Source organism: Cottoperca gobio, chromosome 7, assembly GCF_900634415.1.
Source record: "Cottoperca gobio chromosome 7, fCotGob3.1, whole genome shotgun sequence".
Lineage (NCBI taxonomy): Eukaryota > Metazoa > Chordata > Actinopteri > Perciformes > Bovichtidae > Cottoperca > Cottoperca gobio.
This window is the reverse complement of record NC_041361.1, coordinates 21,005,818-21,028,241: the sequence shown is the minus strand read 5'-3', so window position 1 is coordinate 21,028,241 and position 22,424 is coordinate 21,005,818. Positions and strand designations below refer to the sequence as shown.

General features: G+C 42.0%; 1 protein-coding gene across 1 annotated transcript; it reads right to left on the bottom strand.

Moving 5' to 3' along the window:
• Window positions 1–5: 5 nt before the first annotated feature.
• LOC115010463 (syntenin-1-like) lies at window positions 6–14,798 on the bottom strand. Its single transcript, XM_029435018.1, is given in 10 exon segments — window positions 6–1,669; window positions 2,091–2,182; window positions 2,679–2,850; window positions 3,531–3,664; window positions 3,666–3,707; window positions 4,981–5,145; window positions 6,100–6,200; window positions 10,659–10,755; window positions 11,072–11,123; window positions 14,642–14,798. Coding segments are annotated over 9 exon segments (909 nt in total). The 5' UTR covers window position 11,123; window positions 14,642–14,798; the 3' UTR covers window positions 6–1,614.
• Between the last annotated feature and the right edge of the window lie 7,626 nt (window positions 14,799–22,424).

Below are 22,424 nucleotides of genomic sequence, written 5' to 3'. Positions count from 1 at the left end.
CGAGCTAATGTGAACAGAAAGACTGTTTATTTGTTTTACAATATTATCTTGGTTACATTCGTATATAAACTTTTAGATTTTCTCTAGCATTTTCTTACAGAATGACAGTGATGTTTTATCAGATTGCATACCTAGAAAATTAAAGCAACACATGCATCCAAACATGAAACAGCATTAAAAGGAGCAAAGTTATATCACAAGTAGAAATTCATGACCGTGAGCTCTGCTCAGTCTCATTGTGCTCATCAGTCAGGGAAGGGATATTACAGAGGGACGTCCTCGAACAACACGTAGCAGAGGAGAGCAGGTTCATTGGATAAACTTGTGATGTGGAATTTAAATGCTTTCAAATTTGAGCGGTTGATTTTCAGCACTTTCCTATAGTTAACATACAAGTTTTATGAGTTCTCTCATTAACATGAGGCACGACAAACACAATTTAAAAAAAAAGCACAGCTGTTGAAATGAATACAGGAAAGACAACCTTTTAAAAGGTAGTGGAAAGTGCACTTAGTGGGTCTGCCCAGCACAGACCCTGTCCAGACCAACACCAACAATTACCTCGAAACTTATAGCTTGACACGCAAGACGGTTATCCAGCCAACCCCTTCCAGCTGACCTCCAGCTCGCTCATCACATCGCTGCAGGGGGATCTTGCTTACTTGTGCCTTTCACCGTCTCATAGCTCTAATAGTGTTTGTGGACAGGGCTACGTCCCAGTTGCATTAGGCAACAAACATCTACTGCTGCTCCTTTCTCTACACTTTTTCTCCGAAATGTGCAGTGTTCCCAGTACCTACTGATTCAACACATCAGAGCCTCATCGTGACATGTTCCTGCAGAGACAGGAAATGTGGTACAATGATACCTTGTCATCTCTTGGATAAGCGGGAACCTGCTGAGTCTTAACTTTAATTTATATGTTTGAATTATTATTTATTTATTTTTTACCAATATATGGTATGAACTAAAAACAACATCTTTCAAAAAACCTTTTTGTTTCACTGGCCAAGTAAATATTCAACTGGAATCTAGAAGTCTGGAACGTTTTCCACATGAGGCCCCAGGTGTTAATCCAGCTCAGATTAATAACGTACACACATTGGGGGCTAAGTGCAGGGACTGGGAGCACAGCAGTAATCTACATGGCAGGGCTCTGATGACTGAACATTGGTCTTTACAGCATTTTGACAAGATGAAACGTCACGCGCCAATGATTCATTTCCACAATGAGGAGGAAGCTCTGGGCTCATGATAGTGTGAATGGCTTAAAAAATATATATATACTTTTTGTACTGTCCTTGATCTCAAATACAAAACAAGAACATAAACATGTAATACTTAGACTACAAGGTTAACATATAAAAAGTACTAGACATGTCAACAGAAGTGAGGGAAATGTAGCAGGGCAAAGACTAGAAGAACTGAAGAATATAAAAAAAAAAAGGCATTTTTAAGATTATGTTAAAAGATAAGAAATGGCGACGATGATGATTGTGATGCAGGAGGTGGTTTGGTATGAAGAAGAGAGAAAGAGAAAGATATGAGTGAGGAAAAGAGAGAGCGATATCTCTGTATTGAATACATCCTGACAGTTTGCAGTCCTCCTGGTCTTCACACCTCTGGGACAGAGTGATCCATGGCTGACCGCAGGAGACCGCTCGACATCCTGGAAAATAAAGTGAATAGCATCAGGCAAAATCCATCCTCACGCTGGGTTTATTTAAGGGGGCTTCACAGCTGTTGTTTGGTTTAGTCTGGATCAAAGAATAAAAGATACATTGTTGTCTTTTGGCTCTGGTCCACCTCGTGTTCACACTGACTTACAGTGGAACCAATAGGAGACACGAAGGCGGCGAAGATTACACAAATAGAGATTTATTCTCCTCGTGTCGTGCCCGACTTTAGTGGATCGTAACATGGAATTAAACTGCAGATGCTCCGGATCAAAATGAGAGCAAACTTTTCTATGGATGTCAGTTTTTGAGCCTCTCCCGGCCGCAACCACGGGCATTAGCATACACTGACACACACACACACACACACACACACACACACACACACACACACACACACACACACACACTCACCTCTTGATCATGTGTTCGTAGATGAACTTGGGCATGATGGTGATGGTCATGGCGGCCGGAGAGGTGCAGAGAATGTCCTTGATCTGAGAATCCTGGAATGTTCACACAGCAACAGGGACGTGTGAGGAACCTCGTGTGATTAATGAATTACCGTCACATTATAGGTTTTGTAAACATTAAGGCCAAGAACACATTCAAAGCCTTCATCACAGGGCAAAGTAAAACTAAAACGCCTACCAGACAAAACATTGCACTAAAAGCAAACTGAATACATGACTGATACAAACTAAACACCTTCTCACTTCACATTCATACAGACTTCAAGCTGGTGAATGCTGCACTTACATAAAACCGCTGCACATTCCCTCGTTACGCTATGTTCTGCAGGAAGCAGCCATCCCAATGCAAAATTCAAATTAGGCTGCAAACACTTTTTTAGTCCATCACAGTGCCAGATCAATAAAGCTCATCTTGTCTTACGGCATACACATTACTTCATCATATAAAGAGCACTGAGTGAACAGTTTATAATTACCAAAGACCAGACTATTTGATGAAAAGATTCAGATACAGAAACAAGTGTCTGACCTTGAGTCCAATAATGTTTTGTCCATTGATTTCGCAGATGAAATGCTCGGTCAGCAGGCCGTTGCGGGCAGCCGAGCCATCCTTGACCAGGGAGGTGATTTTACCAGACTTATAGATGAAGCCCACGTGGCCGGAGCTGTCTTTGTGCATGGTGATGGTGCGCTGGAATGGCCTGGAGACACACAGAGAGAGGAAGGATTAGGACGGCTTCGCTAGTTAGAGCCTTTTATTAAAAAATTACTAAGTACTGTATATCGGTACATTTAAAGAAAACATGAAAAACTCATAAACAGATGGGAACATGCAAGATAACAAGAAACGCTATTTCATAATGTTTGTGAAAACAAAACTAAAAAAGGAGAGCAGAGCCTCAAAGTGCAAGTGACGGAGCAGCCAGCAGAGGGAGCCAAACCTCAGCTTCCAATGAGATACATGAAACTGCAGCAGCAGGCTCACTGACTGCATGCTGAACCATTACAGGCTCGGAGCGTACAGGGTTTCATTTAAAATATTAAATATTTTTGGTGTACATGAGTGATTGTAGAAGTATAAGAACACCAGATTAAATGGAAATCAAGCATTTTTCAAGGACTATATTCAAATTCAAGCATATTCCTATCCTTGAAATAACGGTTAAAATTAATTGTTTTCCAAACTTTGCACAAATGCTTTGGTATTAACGGGTAAATCTTTGCCTTAACATGGCGATAGATGAGAACAACACTTGTAACCATGGTAGCTGTACACATCAAAAGATGTTACAGCTGTTACATCACAATGCTTAGAACATATAAAAAAACGAGACTAAATGAAAGAGGTTTAGGACACACTTATCATCTTGAGTCTCCTCACCTGTCCCTGACCACAAGCTCAATGCGGGTCTCGGCCGCAGCCTTCAGGGCCTTGTGGGCCTTGTCTACGCTCCAGCCAGCACAGTTCTGCCCGTTGATCTGAAGGACCTGGTCCCCAAAACGCAGCCCGGCCAAGGGCCGCGGGGGAGTTAGCCTGCACCAGCTGGACAAACACTCCCTAAGAGAGGACAGAGGACACCGATAAAACATTCAAAATGAGTCCAGGAATAGAAGACAGACGGAGATAGTGGAAAGAAAACAAAAGGAGCAACTAAAGAGGAAGGAGGCAAAGGACACCTGGAGATGAAACGTTCACAAAGAGAGAAAGGATAATGAAAGCAAACAGAACCAACAGGAAGGTGCGTGTCTGAACCATTCTTTCAAAAATAATTAGTTACACTCGATGTTTTACTCGATGTTCATGCAATATAATGAAAGTATTTGATTGGAACGATGTCCTTCATTTTGAGGATTGAGCTCCGTGTGAAGTGCGGTGTTATCTCAGCAGCACATCGATCAATACACTGAATCTTCTCTTTTTGCCAACTCATTCCAGTCATTTCAAAGGCTGCCAACTGTATTAGTGCAACTCAACACAAAATTAATAATTAATTCCTTCAAGAGCCTGTTACCACTCAATACTGGCCAAGTGTCAAAATCCACTCAACACATTCAGTCTGCATTGCTCTTAGCACTGACAATAAGCATCACCCAGTCCCTGCTTTAGTTGCTAACTTTAATCCTGTTAAGGCTCATGCATATGTCCCGGGAATATGACATGGTAATAAACACAGGTCTGTTACATGTCTTGGATCAGTTTAAGGAGCACTTAAATTGTAACATCATCAGAAACAGGTGTGTTCAAATGTGTTGGACAGTGATTTACAGTAGCTACTGTATAAACTACTAATGCCTGTGTTGCTATAGTTTCTGCTACATGCATTATGGCATGGTACCATGGGTACAGTAACAAAAAGTGAATGTTGTACTCAAAAGAATGAAACACAGGAAGGTCCCTCTTTGAAATGACTTACATACTACTTTTTGTAAGTATGTTCAGTATCTGTTTACAAGACTAGTAATCCGATATGAGAATCTCTGACTAAACAACTCGGACATGATGCTTCCTCCTTAGCGTTCTTGCATTAAGATAGATTTAAATAAATATCCCTATAGATAACACCACAGCCCAAATATTTGTTGGGGAGGGATTACTTTTTCCGCAAAGCCTTGCGACTAGCATTAAATCGCTAAATTAGTATTGGTAAAACCCTGAGTGATCCACAAGACGGATCAGTTTGAACATTGAAGGGAAGCAGAGTTTGCCCCAGATCTTATGAGGAAGAGTGGAAGAAGTATGTTGTCTAAGGGTTGTTAATGACAGTCAGTATGTTGCTGAATAATTTATGCGAGAACAGGTGCATGTCAAAGAGTGTGTGATGCTGACTCACGTTGTCGATGGCTCTGAGCCGGAGTCCCACCTTCCTGTCCTGGTCCTTACAGAGGATGATCTCCCGCAGCCCTGGGCGGATCTCTGCCCTCCTGATACCGACGTCCGCCCCCGTCACAGGCCGCACCATCCCCCCGAAGCCTGAGCTGAAGGGCACTGCCACTTGCTGTGGGAGGGGGGGGCGGGGGGGTTTAGAGAGAACAAGAGGGAAATTGAGTGGGGGTGAGACGGGGGAGAGGAAGAAAGGATTTAAGAGGCATGTTACATTAAAATTCAACTGGAGATAAAAAGGAATGCTGAAACAAACAAGAGGCATGTGGGGGGATTCAGTTTCATCTCCTCCTCCAGTGGATGAGATCAAGAATGATTTAGGCAGCGCTTCTTAAAACTTTATCATAAAATGCTCTACACTAACAACAAAGAAATTAAAAAAACATTAGTAAGATAATGACAGCAAGTGTAGATATCAGCAAATAGCAGAGAACACAGATGGTTCAATGCCAGCTGACCACACACACACACACACACACACACACACACACACACACACACACACACACACACACACACACACACACACACACACACACACACACACACACACACACACACACACACACACACACACACACACACACACACACACACACACACACACACACACACACAGCTCCAGGCCTGCAGTGAGTCACTCAGTAATGTGAATCTCCAGGAACAGCACTGTTGTGATCCGATAGACCTACAGCTCATGGATCCTTTCATCTACTAAAAACAGTTTTTTATCACAGAGGGCTGGTGAGGCTTTAATGTGATCTGGAATCTAAGAAGTCATCTTTTAGAACATGGGTCTTATTTTTTCACCCAAATTACAAAAACAATACTTTTTGGATGGAATGAAGTTATCGGTGGGGAACTCCACTGAATGTACACATCAAAGTGTGTTTGCAGGTGGAACTGCACGTGTAAAAAAAGAAAAGTTGTAAGAGGCCTTTTGTGGGTCCAGAGGGAGCTGTGTGAAATCTGATAAACTGTGTTGGTTGGGGTTGAAGAATCTTTCTGTGATCTTTCAAATGTTTGCAATGCATCGACACACATCCCCGGGACTTACACAACTACTTACATTGTCAGCCACAGGCAACAAGGCCAGGTTCCTCTGGACTTCATCACTGTTGAGGGCCAGACCCATGTAGTCTCCCAGCTCCTCGAGGTTCGGGTACAAGCCTGGGAGAACGTAGAGAGGGGTGGAAGGAGGAGGAGGAGCGTGGTTGAAAAGCGAGAGCCGAAGAAAGATGGAAGGAGGCCAAGCAAGTGGGAGAGGTGGAGAGTGAGAGAAAGAAATTAGCAAATGTTACATAATGAAAACATTATTATACATTATGGTAATACATATGTATGCCCTGCTTAAACCTCTACTTCCTACCCAGGATTTCTATTTGCATTTCCTTTCAATAACAGCACTGAAGCCATTTTGTCTCGACCTGATTGTAGATTTTATAACATTCTAAGTTCACAGGTGTACAAACATTGCTATATTAGCCGCACCTAAAGCGTCTATTAGTTGATCTCATGTTTTCCATCACAGCAGGGTCAGGCCTGAGCTACACGGAGAAGATTGGAAGAATGCGGATAACGAGCACTCTGGGTTGCAGTGTGGTCAACATTTCCTGGCATCTGTATTCATTTCTTTGTTATGACAAAAAGCCACTATAATCTCTGAGTGTCGGCTGTGTGTGTCCATTCATCTTTAAATATTACAATGATATATAAACATACACACAAAGTGTTTATGCAAATTATAAATGCCTTGTAGCCTTTGAGTCATGCGGCCCTCATCTTGTCAGATAGCTGCCTCTTGTTCTTAGTCTTCCAGTTGTATTGTCCCTCTCCTCTGTCCTCTCTCGTCTACTTCCCTGTCTGTCCCTATGCCTGCACGACTGCATGACTTTTCTGGCAACAAGAGCCTGCCGTTGCCCTTGCAGCAGAGTAATGATAAATAAAAGGGGCATGTAAGGCGGGTAGTCAGAGGTAGGAAAATAGGTGTAAGCTAAAATGGCATACATGAATATGTGCATGTTAGCCAGTTCTTTAGAATTAACTACCCATTTACAGTGTTTTATGTGCTGGGAAAGTACTTAGGCGCCTTTATGTGCAGTATATGGAGTCCTGTGAATGGGGCTAGGGTGCCTTTTCTAACATATGCAACAAGGAAGCGCTGGATTTCTATATTTTCTCTACCCCGGACATGGGAATGTGTCACATTGGGATGGTTGACTTTTCCTTTAGGGCTTGTGATCACCTTGCATCCGCATTTTAGCAAATATTTGACTCATTTTACGATAGCATGTATAGCCGCAAGGACTGCCATAACTGGAAGAAAAATTAAAGACTTTCATCAGGCAGTCTGACAAACCCAGCACTGGAATCAGCTAGTCGAGTTATTACAGTTATAGTTTACCTCTTGTTAATTTGTCCAGTACTTTGGTTTATGACCGAATATCTACAAAAATAATGATTTCCATCAGACTCAGATGTACTTTGAGTTTAGTGCTAAGAAGCCAATGTTAGTATACTGACGTTAGCATTTATCTCAAAGCACCGCTGTTCACTACAGCCTCCCAGAGCTGCTAGCATGGTTGTTGACTCTTAGTCTTGTAGAAGACATTTACAATGTTACATAACAGTAGTTGTCCGACTGTGGCAATTCAATCGCGTCTTCATAGACAGAGTGTAAAGTTTAATGGAGTGACATGATCACACTGCACAGGACTTTCATGTGGATTTCTTTAACCTTATTAAGGATCAGAAAGTTTTTTGTGATCGAACCAAACCTGTTCCACATCTTGTTTACATCCCATCAGATGTCTGCATGTGTAGATTTAACATGTATTATTATAGGGATGATTAAGAATGCAAATAATATTAATTATTCAAAAGTCAAACACATCAACTAACAACATCTAGATTCAGAACCAGCTCAAGTGATTCTAAGTCCATACTCAATATCCAGTATTTATTTTTCGTTTCAACAACAATGACTGATTGCACCAGGAGGGGTCAAGACTAAAGTCAACATGGTTTGAGTTTACTTCAACCACATACACACTCCACCCACAGAGACAGAGAGAGATACACACTCCACCCACAGAGAGAGAGAGAGAGAGAGAGAGAGAGAGAGAGAGAGAGAGAGAGAGAGAGAGAGAGAGAGAGAGAGAGAGAGCGAGAGCGAGAGCGAGAGAGAGAGAGAGACTGTTGCCATATGATTATAATTCTGTACTCTTCCACTAGGCCATAATAATAAAAACACTGACTGTTTTTCATTATTTCAGAAAAGGTTTTGCTTTATTTATGTTTTTGTGCTCTGCTGTATTATCACCGTCTCTTTCATTCACTTCTCCCACACATGCCTGATCCACATCTACCAATTAAGGCCAATCAATGATCTTGACATCAATGAACGGGAGATAGATGGAGACGCAGTTGTACCTGCCAAACAAGTTCAAACTTTAAGTACCTGGCCAAATGGGAGGAGATCTTCCCTTATTTAATAAAAAGCAGAGTCGGGCAAACTCATGCTTTTTGTAAAGTGTGCCATTCAGATTTTTAGCTTTGCACACAGCGGAAAAAGCGTCCAAGCACAAGCACGCCCAAGAGGCACAAAACATACACTGTCAATGACTTCATGTGTGACAAGAACTGTGTCGGAGGCAAACCAAGTGACCAAAGCTGAGGGAAAGATGTCGATGCTTTGCGCCAAAAATAATGTAGCCTTCAGCTAGCCTTGAGGCAGGCAAAGTCTGCAACCTATGTTTACAACAAGTCCCTTGCAGATGCTAGGGACTCCCACACTGAATAAAATGTATATATGCAATTAAAATACTTACATCTTATAAACATGTCTGTACAAGTAATACATACTTTAAATAAACATGTATTTCCTGAACCTGTCCCTTATGTGTTTACATTTACATTATCTGGGTTGGGGCTGGCTCAGAGCTGTTAAAGTATGGACGGAGTCCTCCAGAAAATTTCCCTTATTTTGACATTCCAATGTTGACAGGTATGCTCTCACCTGATCCCTTTCTTCTCAGAGGTCTGTCTTGAGCTACAGTATTTGGGAAACAGCCCCTGACCTCAAACCTTTACTTCCAGATTAGTAAATGAGGATTCGTGGATTCGTGTCTCCTGAGAAATGACACTGGGAGATTATGACTCCTGCTTTACAAGCAAATGTGTCTTATTGATGCTTTAAAGTAGCAATAGACAAGTGTTTCTGCTTGAACTTATCATTATGAAGTAAATGTTGACAGCACATGTAATGGCTGTAGAATTATGACACCATCAGCGTTGAGATTGGTTCCCTATAAGCCTCGCCGCTGCCATTGTGCAATTCTGTCTGCCACCGGGGGCGATCTCCAGGGAAAATGAAGACTCAGAGAAAGTGCGTCAACCATTGTGCAACCAAAACAGGAAGAGGATAGCGCTTTTGAAGGAAGCTATCCCCGGTTACCAAAAAGTATCAAAGAGCAGCATTGGGAATGGATTACAATAGAATATATTTTCATAGAATTCTCGCTTACTAAAGTCGCTAAATTTGTCGCTAGTAGTCTCTGAGGAAAACAGAGAGAGATCTGGTTGTCTTTGCAACAGCGGCGCCTAGAATAATACGAAAATTCAATTATTTTGTAGCTTTGAAACGCAGGTAAAGGTTGTGTATGAATTTTCCTGTTCACTTGGTGTTCTTCTTATACGGATGATAAAAGAAAACATTGTCAGGAAAAAGAAAAGATTTTAAAAAAGGCAGCAGACACAAGTTACAGCTTTAGCGGATCCGTCTAGGCTGTGGTCCAGTGTTGATGTCAATCAGTCCCCCTTCGATCAAACTCCTCCCATCTCACTATACCCCTGTGTCTCTCCCTCCTCCCTCCTCTTCAAATCAACTCCTACTCCTCTCGCTTTCTCCCATCATGCCCTGTCCCAGCACAACTGCCAGAGCCAGTCTCCATGGTGACTCAGAGCTAGCTCTGCTGAGGTAAAAACAAAAGACCAAAAGCCCACAGGATTTTGCATCCAAACAGAGCAGAGAGAAACTGAAAGAGTAGGAGAATGGGAAAAGGGGGAGAAGTGAGTGAAAATAAGGAGAAGAATTGAGTTCTGTAATCTCTAAAAAGGCCCCTCTTTTAGCCACTTTTAATCTTTTGTGGATGATTCCTCCTTTCCCTCTCTTTTCCATGTCAGCCTGGCTTACTGCAAAGTTCATGTCTACTTTCAATACAAACTCAGAAAAACATTTCCCCCCGAGCAGAATACAATGAGAGAGAAAGAAATAAAGAGTCACAAACACAGAGGGAGAGAGAGAGAGAGAAATCATAATGTGGGGGGCCCATAACTCCTCCTCCTATCCCAGTCCTCTCACTCCACTTGTCTTCATCCATCCCTAATACTACAAGGCTATTCTTCTCCCAAGAACAGCACAGGCTCAGAACCACAGACCCCCCCACATACAGACATTAACAAATACCTTATTATAGAAACAAGGGAAAAGAGACGGAACGACAAGGAAAAAAGAAAAGCAGATACAGGTGAAGGAGTTACTCTTATGACTTAGAGAAACTTAGTAACAAAGCGATTTAGAGCGATAAAAACTCTCAAAACATTTTCACCGCTATGTGTGTGACTCACTTGATTCTGGCATCCCAGCAGTGGCAGGCTGAGGCTGGTAGGTTCCCTCAGTGATGGCTGGCATGGGGGTGGCAGTCTGAGCAAACTGGGCCTGTGCCTAGAACGTAATTAGACACACCGGTCAACTGGATGTGCATTTGGACTTAAAATGGTAAATATTTAATGAAAGGCAATGCAACACAAATGAGAAAAAGGGAAGATTGACGAAGGGTTGTTAAACCTTAATACTCATTAAAGCAAAAACAATGGTCAAAAACAATTTGCTACATTTCTCAGCTTTACAGGCTGGAATCATATTTGTACATAGGATCAGGAAGCATAACCTCTTTTCATAATCATGCCAAAATGGCAAGTATATTTATCTTAGACTATTACCGAGCTAATTATTTCACGAGTCATCCCAACACACTTACCTTGATAACCTTGTCGACCTTGAGGTCCTCGAGGGATGGATACAGGGACATCCTAAGGAAGACACACAAACGGCTGTTAGTGGAGGGCCGTAGACAATAACAAACCAGTCAGATAAACCTACCCAGACTATTGACAGGAATAATCTCATATTACCTTAATGTCATCCATTACCTTTACACTGCATTAAGATATATTCTATATTAACATTGAATCCAATGACTCAAAACCAACTTTGCGTCTGTAGGTGTGCACAGCTTTCAGTAACATCCTGTCTTTCTTTTGGTTTTCTGGAACAACAAACCTATAAAAAATAAGCTGCTTACCTGCCTGTCATGACATGGCACAGAGATAACATGACTGACTGACAGATGAAGAAAATGAAACCTTCAGCAAATCAAAGCGAGCCGATATTCTGCTCAGGATGTGGCAGCACAAACCACACCTACAACACCTGAGAATGCTCGACATGCATCTTTATTTATTTAATTGCACTTCCGTACGCTTTTCATGATAAAGCATTCTGTTGAAGGTCAAACAATGGCATTACACTGAAAAGCAGAAGGGTCTGTATACATAAAGGCGACTTGTGTAAAGCCCAGGCGGCCACAAAGCATAATAGATGAGTAAACAAGGGTGGAGGGAAAAAACACATGAGAGCATAAAAGCAAAGACTATTGTTAATCGCCCTCAGGGGGCCTTGATAATGTAACAAACTAGACTTAGAAGTACTCAGAAGTACTCAATACCACAGCACGTAAACAAGAACAGCAGCCTGAAGTGGCAAGAGGAAGTTAGAATTAGCAGTCAGTCAGCTGACTGAGATTATGCACACAGTATAGCAGAACAGGCTGAGACATGCGGGGCTGCGATGTCGGGTAATAAACACAAGTGTGTTTGAGTCTGACATCCATTTGTGTAAATCCAATTCAACCATTCATTTGCCTTGATATACACTCATTCTTACACGTCTCCCTGTGCCCCAGTGTCTATAGTGTTAAGAGAAATTTGCCACATAACATATGGACTTCTAATCAGTGTTGATGGTAAATGTAGTCGACTGTCACCTAACACTATTGTAAGCTATGTTGTTGTTTACTGTCAAATAAAGTCTCTCTCCTGGTTAGGGTTTCTACTATTTAGTAACTATTGCTTCAATTGTTTGTTCTATAAAAAGTGTAAAAAGAAAAAGTTCAAAGAGTCTCAAATGACATCTTCAAATGTCCTGTGTTGTCAAAATATTCAGTTTATTGCATAGGTGATCTGGTTGGGCTATGGTCAAATTTGCCAACGGGACACTGTCAGCGATTGCTGATATATTTCTGCAAGGTTGTGTGTGTCACATTTTTGCTTGAAAAATTACTTTCTGCTTAATGAGTAATCGATTATCAGCTAATTGTTGCAGCTCTACTCCCGATACAGAATACCTCAACCGAGGGTATATTCTAATACTTAGTACCGATCTAATACAACAGCTATCCTTTTCCCTTATAAAAAAATAACTTTTATTCTACTAAATGTCACCTGGATGTTCTTTTTTTATTCTAACAACAATATTCCCGTCTCCCTTGCTTGATAACCCCACCTCTATTTCAATGTAAGGTGACATAAGGTCAAACCGAGTTAACTGATAAAAGCAAAAACACTTAATTTAAAAATGACAATGACATAGAAAGTGTATTCAATGTCTCATGGCCAATACAGATCCGCTTTATAGGCAGGTCAGTAATGGGTCAGATACCAATGTATGATTCCCTAAAATAAAAAGGCAAAAAAGCCACAGAAAAAAGATCTGAAAAGCAAACTGAATAAAAAGCACTTCACAGCATTACTGATTTCTTATCCATTTCCTCCACCACACTCTGGCAACTGTGTGTCACAGTCACAAGACATGTGAGCACATCTTTTACTCAATAAGAAACAGGAAAACAGTGAAGAGAATAATAGTATCATTTCAAATAAAGACAACAGTAGGCGAACAATGCACCCGATGAGTCCCTAAAGCAAACCATTCTGACCACATTCACATTACTGCCACTCTCCCAGCTACTCCAGCCACTACTTGACTCTGTTATTCTCCATCCACACAGACAAGGGCATCATTGTGCCAGTGGACAGAAGAGCATTTTAATACCTACTAGCAGTAAAGTAAACACTTTACAGCTGTGTTTGTTTGCTCCCTTTATATTCCTCCCTCAATTGGACTAGCCGATTTAAGAATAAATGAATAAGACTGGAAAAAATGAGAGGTCGGGCAGCTTTTGCAATGACATAACCTAATCCTTCAGTCACTTGTGCCACTGCGGTACAAATGAAGTGACATTCTTTGAAATGTAAAAAGGAAATTTCCCTACATTTGTATACAAACAGGCAAAGAGGAACAACGGTAAAACGCTTTTTAAGTAGCTTATAAATGCAATTAGGTGCTCCTTTTAATATAGCTTCTATTGTGTATTGTTTTTTTAATGTAAATGTGTTTTAATATATGCTGTCTGGATGTGATATGACGTGTTTCAATGTACCCTTTCTAATATCCGATTTCGCACATGCAAACCAAAGGTAAAAAGTAGACATTAAAGTATTTTCTGTTATATTCCATTTATATGGATATATATATTTATATGGATATATATATTTATATTATATATTATATTATATATTATATATATATATATATATATATATATATATATTGCTTTACTTTACTTCCCCGCACTGTGCTCATTGCCACTCAGCCTGAAAGTACGCATGTAGCAAAACAAAAGCTTTGGTGGAAACTGGAAAGGACCGAGAGGGCTAACTTCAGTAAGCGTGAACGAATTGGTTAGATACAAGAATGTGGTCTTCTTGGCAGCTTATTCCGGTCTATTGATATGGCTGGGAAAAGACAGAGAGTGTGAGGGAGGAGGAGGACGGACAACGGTAAAAACGGAACATAGGTCCACTGCTCTGAACTGACCCACACCCTCTCTACAGTACCTATTACATGGGCCACATTGAAGTGTATGAGTCCAGACGTCAAATACCGTTCTTTATAAACAGGCACCATGAGCTAACGAACTGTATTAACGCTATAACAACACAGGCTCAGAGACAATACATAGGGCTTAACTAACGTTAGTTTAATTATAATAAACAAGGAGTTTCCTTCATGTTCTAAGATTAAGACATACATTTATATATACACTTTTTAGAGAGGAACTAGCTGTGTGTCTCCATCACGGCTAGCTAAGTAACAGCATGAAATGTTGTAAATCAACGTTAGCTAACGTTATGGTGCCTCACGGCACAGTCTTTAAAGATTAACCAACCGCAGTTAGCGGTTTTAGGAAGACGAATATATTAGCCATTTAGTTGAAATTACAAACATTGAGATATATATGAATGAAGAACAAACTAGTACCTTTTAGATAAGTCGCTAAGCAGAGCGTCTTTGTTCCGACTTAAACAGCAGTGAAGTAAGCAAAGAGCTAGCCGTTTCGTTAGCTTGTTGGGTAAACGAAACCTGAACGTAACACTTACCGCTAGAGAGGGTTTCGCACAACGGTTTGGTAAAATAGAGACAGTCTCACCTTAAATGTCTTGGTTGTAAAATCAGATGAAACACTTCGGGATCTCAGACAGCAGCAAACTCCTTTATTTTTCTGTTTTTCTCTCTCTTCGTCGCTCTTACTGTTCTTCGTGCTGAAGGGGAATTCTGGAAAATGATGTCACTGCTGGCTTCCTGGTCGTGCACACCACGTCAATCAATGTTGACGTTGTAAGCCACGCCTCGTATCGGTCACATTAACTTTGACTCACGATGACCAATGTGTACCTATACAACAGACCTTATGATAATCATCATGATACTGCTTAAGCTTGAGGGCATATTTAGCCTGTATCTTGTGCTTTTTTTTGCTTCCCTGTGTGTTCTGTTGTTGCACTCTCTCAGGGGTCAGGTAAGAGGCCATGTGACAAGACCTCTGTCCTCTGCTCAGCATCTTCCATATGAAAAGGGTGACTGTAAGCTCATACACTATATTTACAATACCCTTAAACTATAACCACCAACCTTTGCCTCAGGTACAGTTATTAACTGTGTGTTTCAGAATGGCTGACCAACACTGGGACTGTTTTGCTAAATGTATGGCCCCTAATCAACTCCTTCATCTACTGATTTAATGGTTTACCCCAAAATCAAAAATACATATGTTTCCTCTTACCTGTAGTTGAACATCCAAGATGAAGACAGGAGTTTAATTTCATTCATCTTAGAGCCCCATTTTAAGATATAGAAGGTCACTTAGAGTACCATTTGTATAACTGATGACACCAGATCTCAACAGTACATCATGTTCAGTAAGAACTTTCCACTGTGGCTTTATTTTGACTTTTTAAACCCCTTTAATCCTGTTATTCCTTTAAACTGAAATCTCCAGATTTAGAGTTACTTTTTAAAAAATACAAATGATTATTGAGTATTAATTTTAAAGGGGAACTTCAGTGATTACATATTGCAAAGTTGAAGGAGTCGCAAAAGACACATTTTTCCAAAAGTATATAAGGTCAAGTGCCAAAAAATACTAGATACTGCATTTCCCATAATACATCCAATGGTTGACATCATCTGTGTTATTTTCTCAGACTTGACAAAGCTCCCCCAGAGCACAGAAAACGTTAATGAACTGTTTTTACACAGTAGTACTTCTCATGACTTCTCACCTCAATGTGTCAAATGGGTGCCCCTTCATGCAACAGGCTTCCATTTATGTTGAAAGGAAACAGTAAAGATTTAAGTTTTTTTTTTACGACTCAAATATTTGTATTTAACTATGAAGATAGTCGTTTCCAAGGACATACGGTTATACAGTTGTGGTGCAAATGCAAGGAGCAGGGCTTCGAATCCTGCTTTCTGGAGCCAAAATCTGGCTTTCAACTTTAATATTGAAAGAAACAAATGAATGTGATTGCTGCATCTGCTTCTGGTGATTGATGTGTACAATAATCAAAAATCTGTAAATTGTCAAAACATGTATTGCTTTTTCACAGTAAGTACAGGTGACATAAGTACAACTTTGCTGAATTTGGTTGCCATGGAATATCAAAGATACAGAAATAATTAGTAGTATGGTGGTTTTACTAATGGCCACAAGGTGGGGCTATTGGTGCCATGCAAACATCCATCCATCCATCCATCCATCGCCTACCGCTTATCCGGGGTCGGGTCGCGGGGGCAGCAGCTCCAGTAAGGAACCCCAATCTTCCCTTCTCCGGGCCACATCCTCCAGCTCCAACTGGGGGATCCCGAGGCGTTCCCAGGCCAGTGAGGAGATATAATCTCTCCACCGAGTCCTGGGTTTTCCCCGGGGTCTCCTCCCAGCTGGACGTGCCTGGAACACCTCCCTAGGGAGGCGCCCAGGTGGAATCCTTACAAGATGCCCGAACCACCTCAACTGGCTCCTTTTAACGTAAGGGCTCATTCTCTACCCGGAGTAGGCAATCCCCAGTTTCCTGTTGAGAGTCATGGCCTCATATTTTGAGATGCTGATCCTCATCCCAACCGCTTCACACTCGGCTGCGAACCGATCCAGTGACTGTTCACTGGATCACAGACCAATGATGCCATAAGGACCACATCATCTGCAAAGAGCAGCGATGAGATCCTCAGGCCACCGAACTGCAACCCCTCTCCTCCATGACTACGCCTCAATATCCTGTCCATGAAAATCACGAACAGGATTGGTGATAAAGCACAGCCCTGGCGGAGGCCGACATTCACTGGGAACGAGTCCGACTTACTGCCGAGTATCCGGACACAACTCTCGCTTTGGGCGTACAGGGATTGGATGGCCCTCAGAAGTGACCCCCTCACCCCATACTCCCGCAGCACCTCCCACAGTATCACCCGGGGGACCCGGTCATACGCCTTCTCCAGATCCACAAAGCACATGTAGACCGGATGGGCGTACTCCCAGGCCCCCTCCAGGATCCTTGCGAGAGTGAAGAGTTGGTCCGTTGTTCCACGACCAGGACGGAATCCGCATTGTTCCTCTTCAATCAGAGGTTCGACTACCGGTCGAACCCTCCTTTCCAGTACCTTGGAGTAGACTTTACCAGGGAGTGTGATACCCCTGTAGTTGGCACACACTCTTGAACCACCACCCCAGTCTGCCACCCCCTAGGCAGCTTCCAACTCTGCCTCTACCATAGAGGGCGTGTTAGTCAGATTCAGGAGTTCCACAAAGTGCTCCTTCCACCGCCCGATAACCTTCTCAGTTGAAGTCAGCAGGGTCCCACCCTTGCTGTACACAGCTTGGATGGTTCCCCGCTTCCCCCTCCTGAGGTGCCGGATAGTTTCCAAAAGCACCTTGGTGCAGACCGAAAGTATTTCTCCATAGCTTCTCCGAACTTCTAAGACCTTGAGACCACAGCTCATCACTGCAGCTCCAGCAATAGAGGTTTTGAACATCACCCACTCAGGTTTAATGCCCCCAACATCCACAGGGATGTCTGAAAAGCTCCGCCGGAGGTGTGAATTGAAGATCTCCAGGATAGGGTCTTCCTCCAGACGTTCCCAGTTCACCCGCACTACCCGTTTGGGTTTACCAGGTCTGTCCAGAGTCTTCCCCCACCCCTTGATCCAACTCACCACCAGATGGTGATCAGTTGACAGCTCCGCCCCTCTCTTCACCTGTCCAAAACATGCCGCCTCAGATCAGATGATACGATTACAAAATCGATCATTGACCTTTGGCCTAGGCTGCTCTGGTACCACGTACACTTATGAGCATCCTTATGTTCGAACATGATGTTTGTTATGGCCATTCCATGACTAACACTGAAGTCCAACAACAAACGACCGTACGGGTTTAGATCAGGGAGGCCGTTCCTCCCAATCACGCCTCTCCAGGTGTCTCCATTGTTTCCCACGTGTACAATACTGACTACGGAGTCCCCTACTGGAGTCTCCTGCAGGGCTCCATTCAGGGTCTCCAAGAAGGCCGAATACTCCGAACTGCGGTTTGGGGCATAGGCACAAACAACAGTTAGAGTTTTCCCACCCATAACCCGGAGGCGTGGGTAGGCAACCCCCTTGTCCACCGGGGTGAACTCCAACATAGCGGCGGTCAGCCGGGGACTTGTGAGCAGTCTAAGCCTAAAGCAGCATAACTAGGGGCTGATCCAAGGCAAACCTGAGCCAGCCCTAACTATAAGCATTATCAAACAGGAAAGTCTTTAGCCTACTCTTAAATGTGGAGAGGGTGTCTGCCTCTCGAACACAAACTGGAAGCTGGTTCCACTGGAGAGAAGCTTGATAGCTGAAGGCTCTGGCTCCCATTGTACTCTTAGAGACTCTAAGAACTACAAGTAACCCTGCAGTCTGGGAGCGCAATGCTCTCGTTGGTTTACTATGAGATCTTTAAGATATGCTGGAGCCTGACCAGCTTTGTAAGTCAGGAGAAGGATTTTGAATTCTATTCTGTATTTTACCGGGAGCCAGTGCAGAGCAGCTAATACAGGAGTAATATGATCCCGTTTCCTTGTTCTTGTCCATACACGTGCCGCTGCATTTTGAATCAACTGAAGAGTCTTAAGCGACTTTTTGGGACAACCTGATAACAATGTGTTGCAGTAATCCAGCCTTGAAGTAACAAATGCATGGACTAGTTTTTCTGCATCATTTTGAGACAGGATGTGTCGTATTTTTGCCATGTTACGTAAATGAAAGAAGGCAGTCCTTGAGATTTGTTTTATGTGGGAGTTAAACGACAGATCTTGATCAAAGACGCCAAGATTCATTACAGTGGTGTTGAAGGCCAAATTAATGCCATTAGAAAATGCCTTTCGGAGGCGTTTAGGGCCAAGTATAATAACTTCAGTTTTGTCTGTGTTTAACATCAAAAAGTTGCTAGACATCCAAGTTTTTATGTCCTTAAGGCATGCTTGAAGTTTAGCCACTTGATTGGTTTCGTCTGGTTTAATTGATAGATATAATTGGGTATCATCCGCATAACAATGAAAGTTTATAGAGTGGTTCCTTATAATATTGCCCAAAGGAAGCATATATAAGGTGAATAGAATTGGTCCAAGTACAGAACCCTGCGGAACTCCAAGACTGACTTTGGCTGTCATGGAGGATTTATCGTTAACACGTACAAATTGAGATTGCTCAGATAAATAGGACTTCAACTAGCTTAGTGCGGTTCCTTTTATGCCAACACAATGTTCCAGTCTCTGTAGTAGAATGTCATGATCAACAGTGTTGAAAGCAGCACTGAGGTCTAACAAGACAAGAACAGAGACAAGTCCTTTGTCTGATGCCAATAGAAGGTCATTGGTAACTTTCACCAGTGCCGTCTCCGTGCTATGATGAACTCTAAATCCAGATTGAAAAACCTCAAATAAACTATTATTATGTAAAAAATCACATAACTGTTTTGCGACTGCTTTCTCAAGGATTTTAGCGAGAAAGGGAAGGTTAGATATCGGCCTATAGTTGGCTAAAACCTCTGAATCAAGACTAGGCTTTTTAAGAAGTGGTTTTATTATAGCTACTTTAAAGGATTGTGGTGCGTAGCTAGATAATATAGACAGGTTGATCATATTTAATAACGAGGTGTTAATTAAGGGTAAAACTTCTTTAAACAGTTTAGTTGGAATCGGGTCTAAAAGACAGGTTGATGGCTTAGACAATGAGATTGTTGAAGTTAGTTGGTTAAGGTTGATTGGAGTAAAACAGTCTAGATATATTTCAGGAGTTACTAATGTTTTTGAAATTCCGGAGGTTGAAGTTAAGTCATTACCAATTGAGGGCAGGAGGAGATTAATTTAGTCTCTAATAATTATAATTTTATCGTTAAAGAAGCTCATGAAGTCGTCACTACTGAGAGATATAGGAATAGAAGGCTCTGTAGAGCTGTGGCTCTCTGTCAGCCTGGCTACTGTGCTGAAAAGAAACCTGGGGTTGTTCTTATTTTCTTCTATTAAGGAAGAGTAATAAGCTGCTCTGGCATTACGGAGAGCCTTCTTATACGTTTTAAGATAATCTAACCAGACTAAACGAGATTCTTCCAATTTAGTGGAATGCCATTTACTTTCAAGATTTCTTGAAAGGCACAAATGGACGTGGCATATATCAGGCAAATCAGCATCATCCAAGGAACACACTGTAAAACATTGTTTTGTTTGAGTTCATGGTTCAAGAATTATTAGCCTAAATGTATAACATTTAATAACTGACCACATGGTGGGGCTATTGAGTTCAAGCTTTAATATACAGTATATCTCAAAAGTGAGTACACCCTTTAGATTTTTGCAAATATTCTGTTATATCCTTTCAGGGGATAACATTATCCTACTGAAACTTTGATATAACTTAAAGTAGTCAGTGTGCTGCTTGAATAACAGTATAGATTTATTGTCCTTTGAAAATTACTCAGTACACAGCTGTTAATGTCTAAACAGCTGGCAACAAAAGTGAGTACACCCCATAGTGAACATGTCTAAATTGTGCCCAAAGTGTCAATATTTTGTGTGACCACCATTGTTATCTAGCACTGCTTTAACCCTCCTGGGCATGGAATTCACCAGAGCTGCACAGGTTGCTTCTGGAATCTTCTTCCACTCCTCCACGACGACATCACGGAGCGCACGGATGTTGGACACCTTGCACTCCTCCACCTTCCTCTTGAGGATGCCCCACATGTGCTCAATTGGGTTTAGGTCTGGAGACATACTTGGCCAGTCCATCACCTTAACCTTCAGCTTCTTCAGCAAGGCCGTTGTCATCTTGGAGGTGTGTTTAGGGTCATTATCATGTTGGAAAACTGCCCTACGGCCCAGTTTCCGAAGAGAGGGGATCATGCTCTGCTGCAGGATGTCACAGTATATATTGGAATTCATGTGTCCCTCAATGAAATGCAGCTCCCCAGTGCCAGGCAGCACTCATGCAGCCCCAGACCATGATGCTGCCACCACCATGCTTGACTGTAGGCAAAACACATTTGTCTTGGTACTCCTCACCAGGGTGCCGCCACACACGCCGGACACCATCTGACCCAAACAGGTTTATTTTGGTCTCATCAGACCACAGGACATGGTTCCAGTAACTCATGTTCTTGGATTCATTGTCTTCAGCAAACTGTTTGCGGGCTTTCTTATGCATCGGTTTCAGAAGGGGCTTCTGTCTGGGGCCATACCGATTTGATGCAGTGTGCGGCGTATGGTCTGGGCACTGACAGGCTGACATCCCACTTCTGCAACCTCTGCAGCAATGCTGGAAGCACTCGCACGTCTATTTTTGGAAACCAACCTCTGGATATGACGCTGAGCACGTGGACTCAACTTCTTTGGTCGACCCTGGCGAGGCCTGTTCCGAGTGGAACCTGTCCTGGAAAACCGCTGTATGATCTTAGCCACTGTGCTGCAACTCATTTTCATGGTGTTGGCAATCTTCTTATAGCCAAGGCCATCTTTGTGAAGCGCAATAATCCTTTTTTTCAGCCGCTCAGAGAGTTCCTTGCCATGAGGTGCCATGTTGTCCAGCATTCAGAGAGAATTGTGCCCAAAACACCAAATTTAACAGCCCTGCTTATCATTTACACCTGAATCCTTGTAACACTAACGAGTCACATGACACCAGGGCGGGAAAACAACATCATTGGGCACAATTAGGACATGTTCACTATGGGGTGTACTCACTTTTGTTGCCAGCTGTTTAGACATTAACAGCTGTGTACTGAGTAATTTTCAAAGGACAATAAATCTATACTGTTATTCAAGCAGCACACTGACTACTTTAAGTTATATCAAAGTTTCAGTAGGATAATGTTATCCCCTGAAAGGATATAACAGAATATTTGCAAAAATCTAAAGGGTGTACTCACTTTTGAGATATACTGTATCTCAATAAGGCAACTGCGTACCAGGTATGATTACTTTACCATGACTAGTATTTGAGATTGTGATGAATACAAGTCCACTCCCACAGAGAAGAATTCATGTATTACATTAAAATAGTCATATCTCAATAACTGTAAAATATATCAAAAAGTTATATAGCCCCTCATGAGACATGTATGCTTTGTATGTGATGTTTAGCAGCGAAGGTACTAAGATTATTTACTTAACTAGAAGTAGTTATACCACAGTGTGAACATACTCCATTGCAAGAATTATTTTTTGCACAAAATAAAAATTACCCCAAAAACTACAGAAATATTGTCAGCGAAACATATCTCAAGTGTCAAAAGTAAAACTACTAATTTATCAGAATGACCCGTAATACCCGTATACCCGTATACCGTACAGTTGCAGTGATTCCAGGGTTATTATATGCTTTTATACATTTAAAAATACAAAAACATAAGCAAG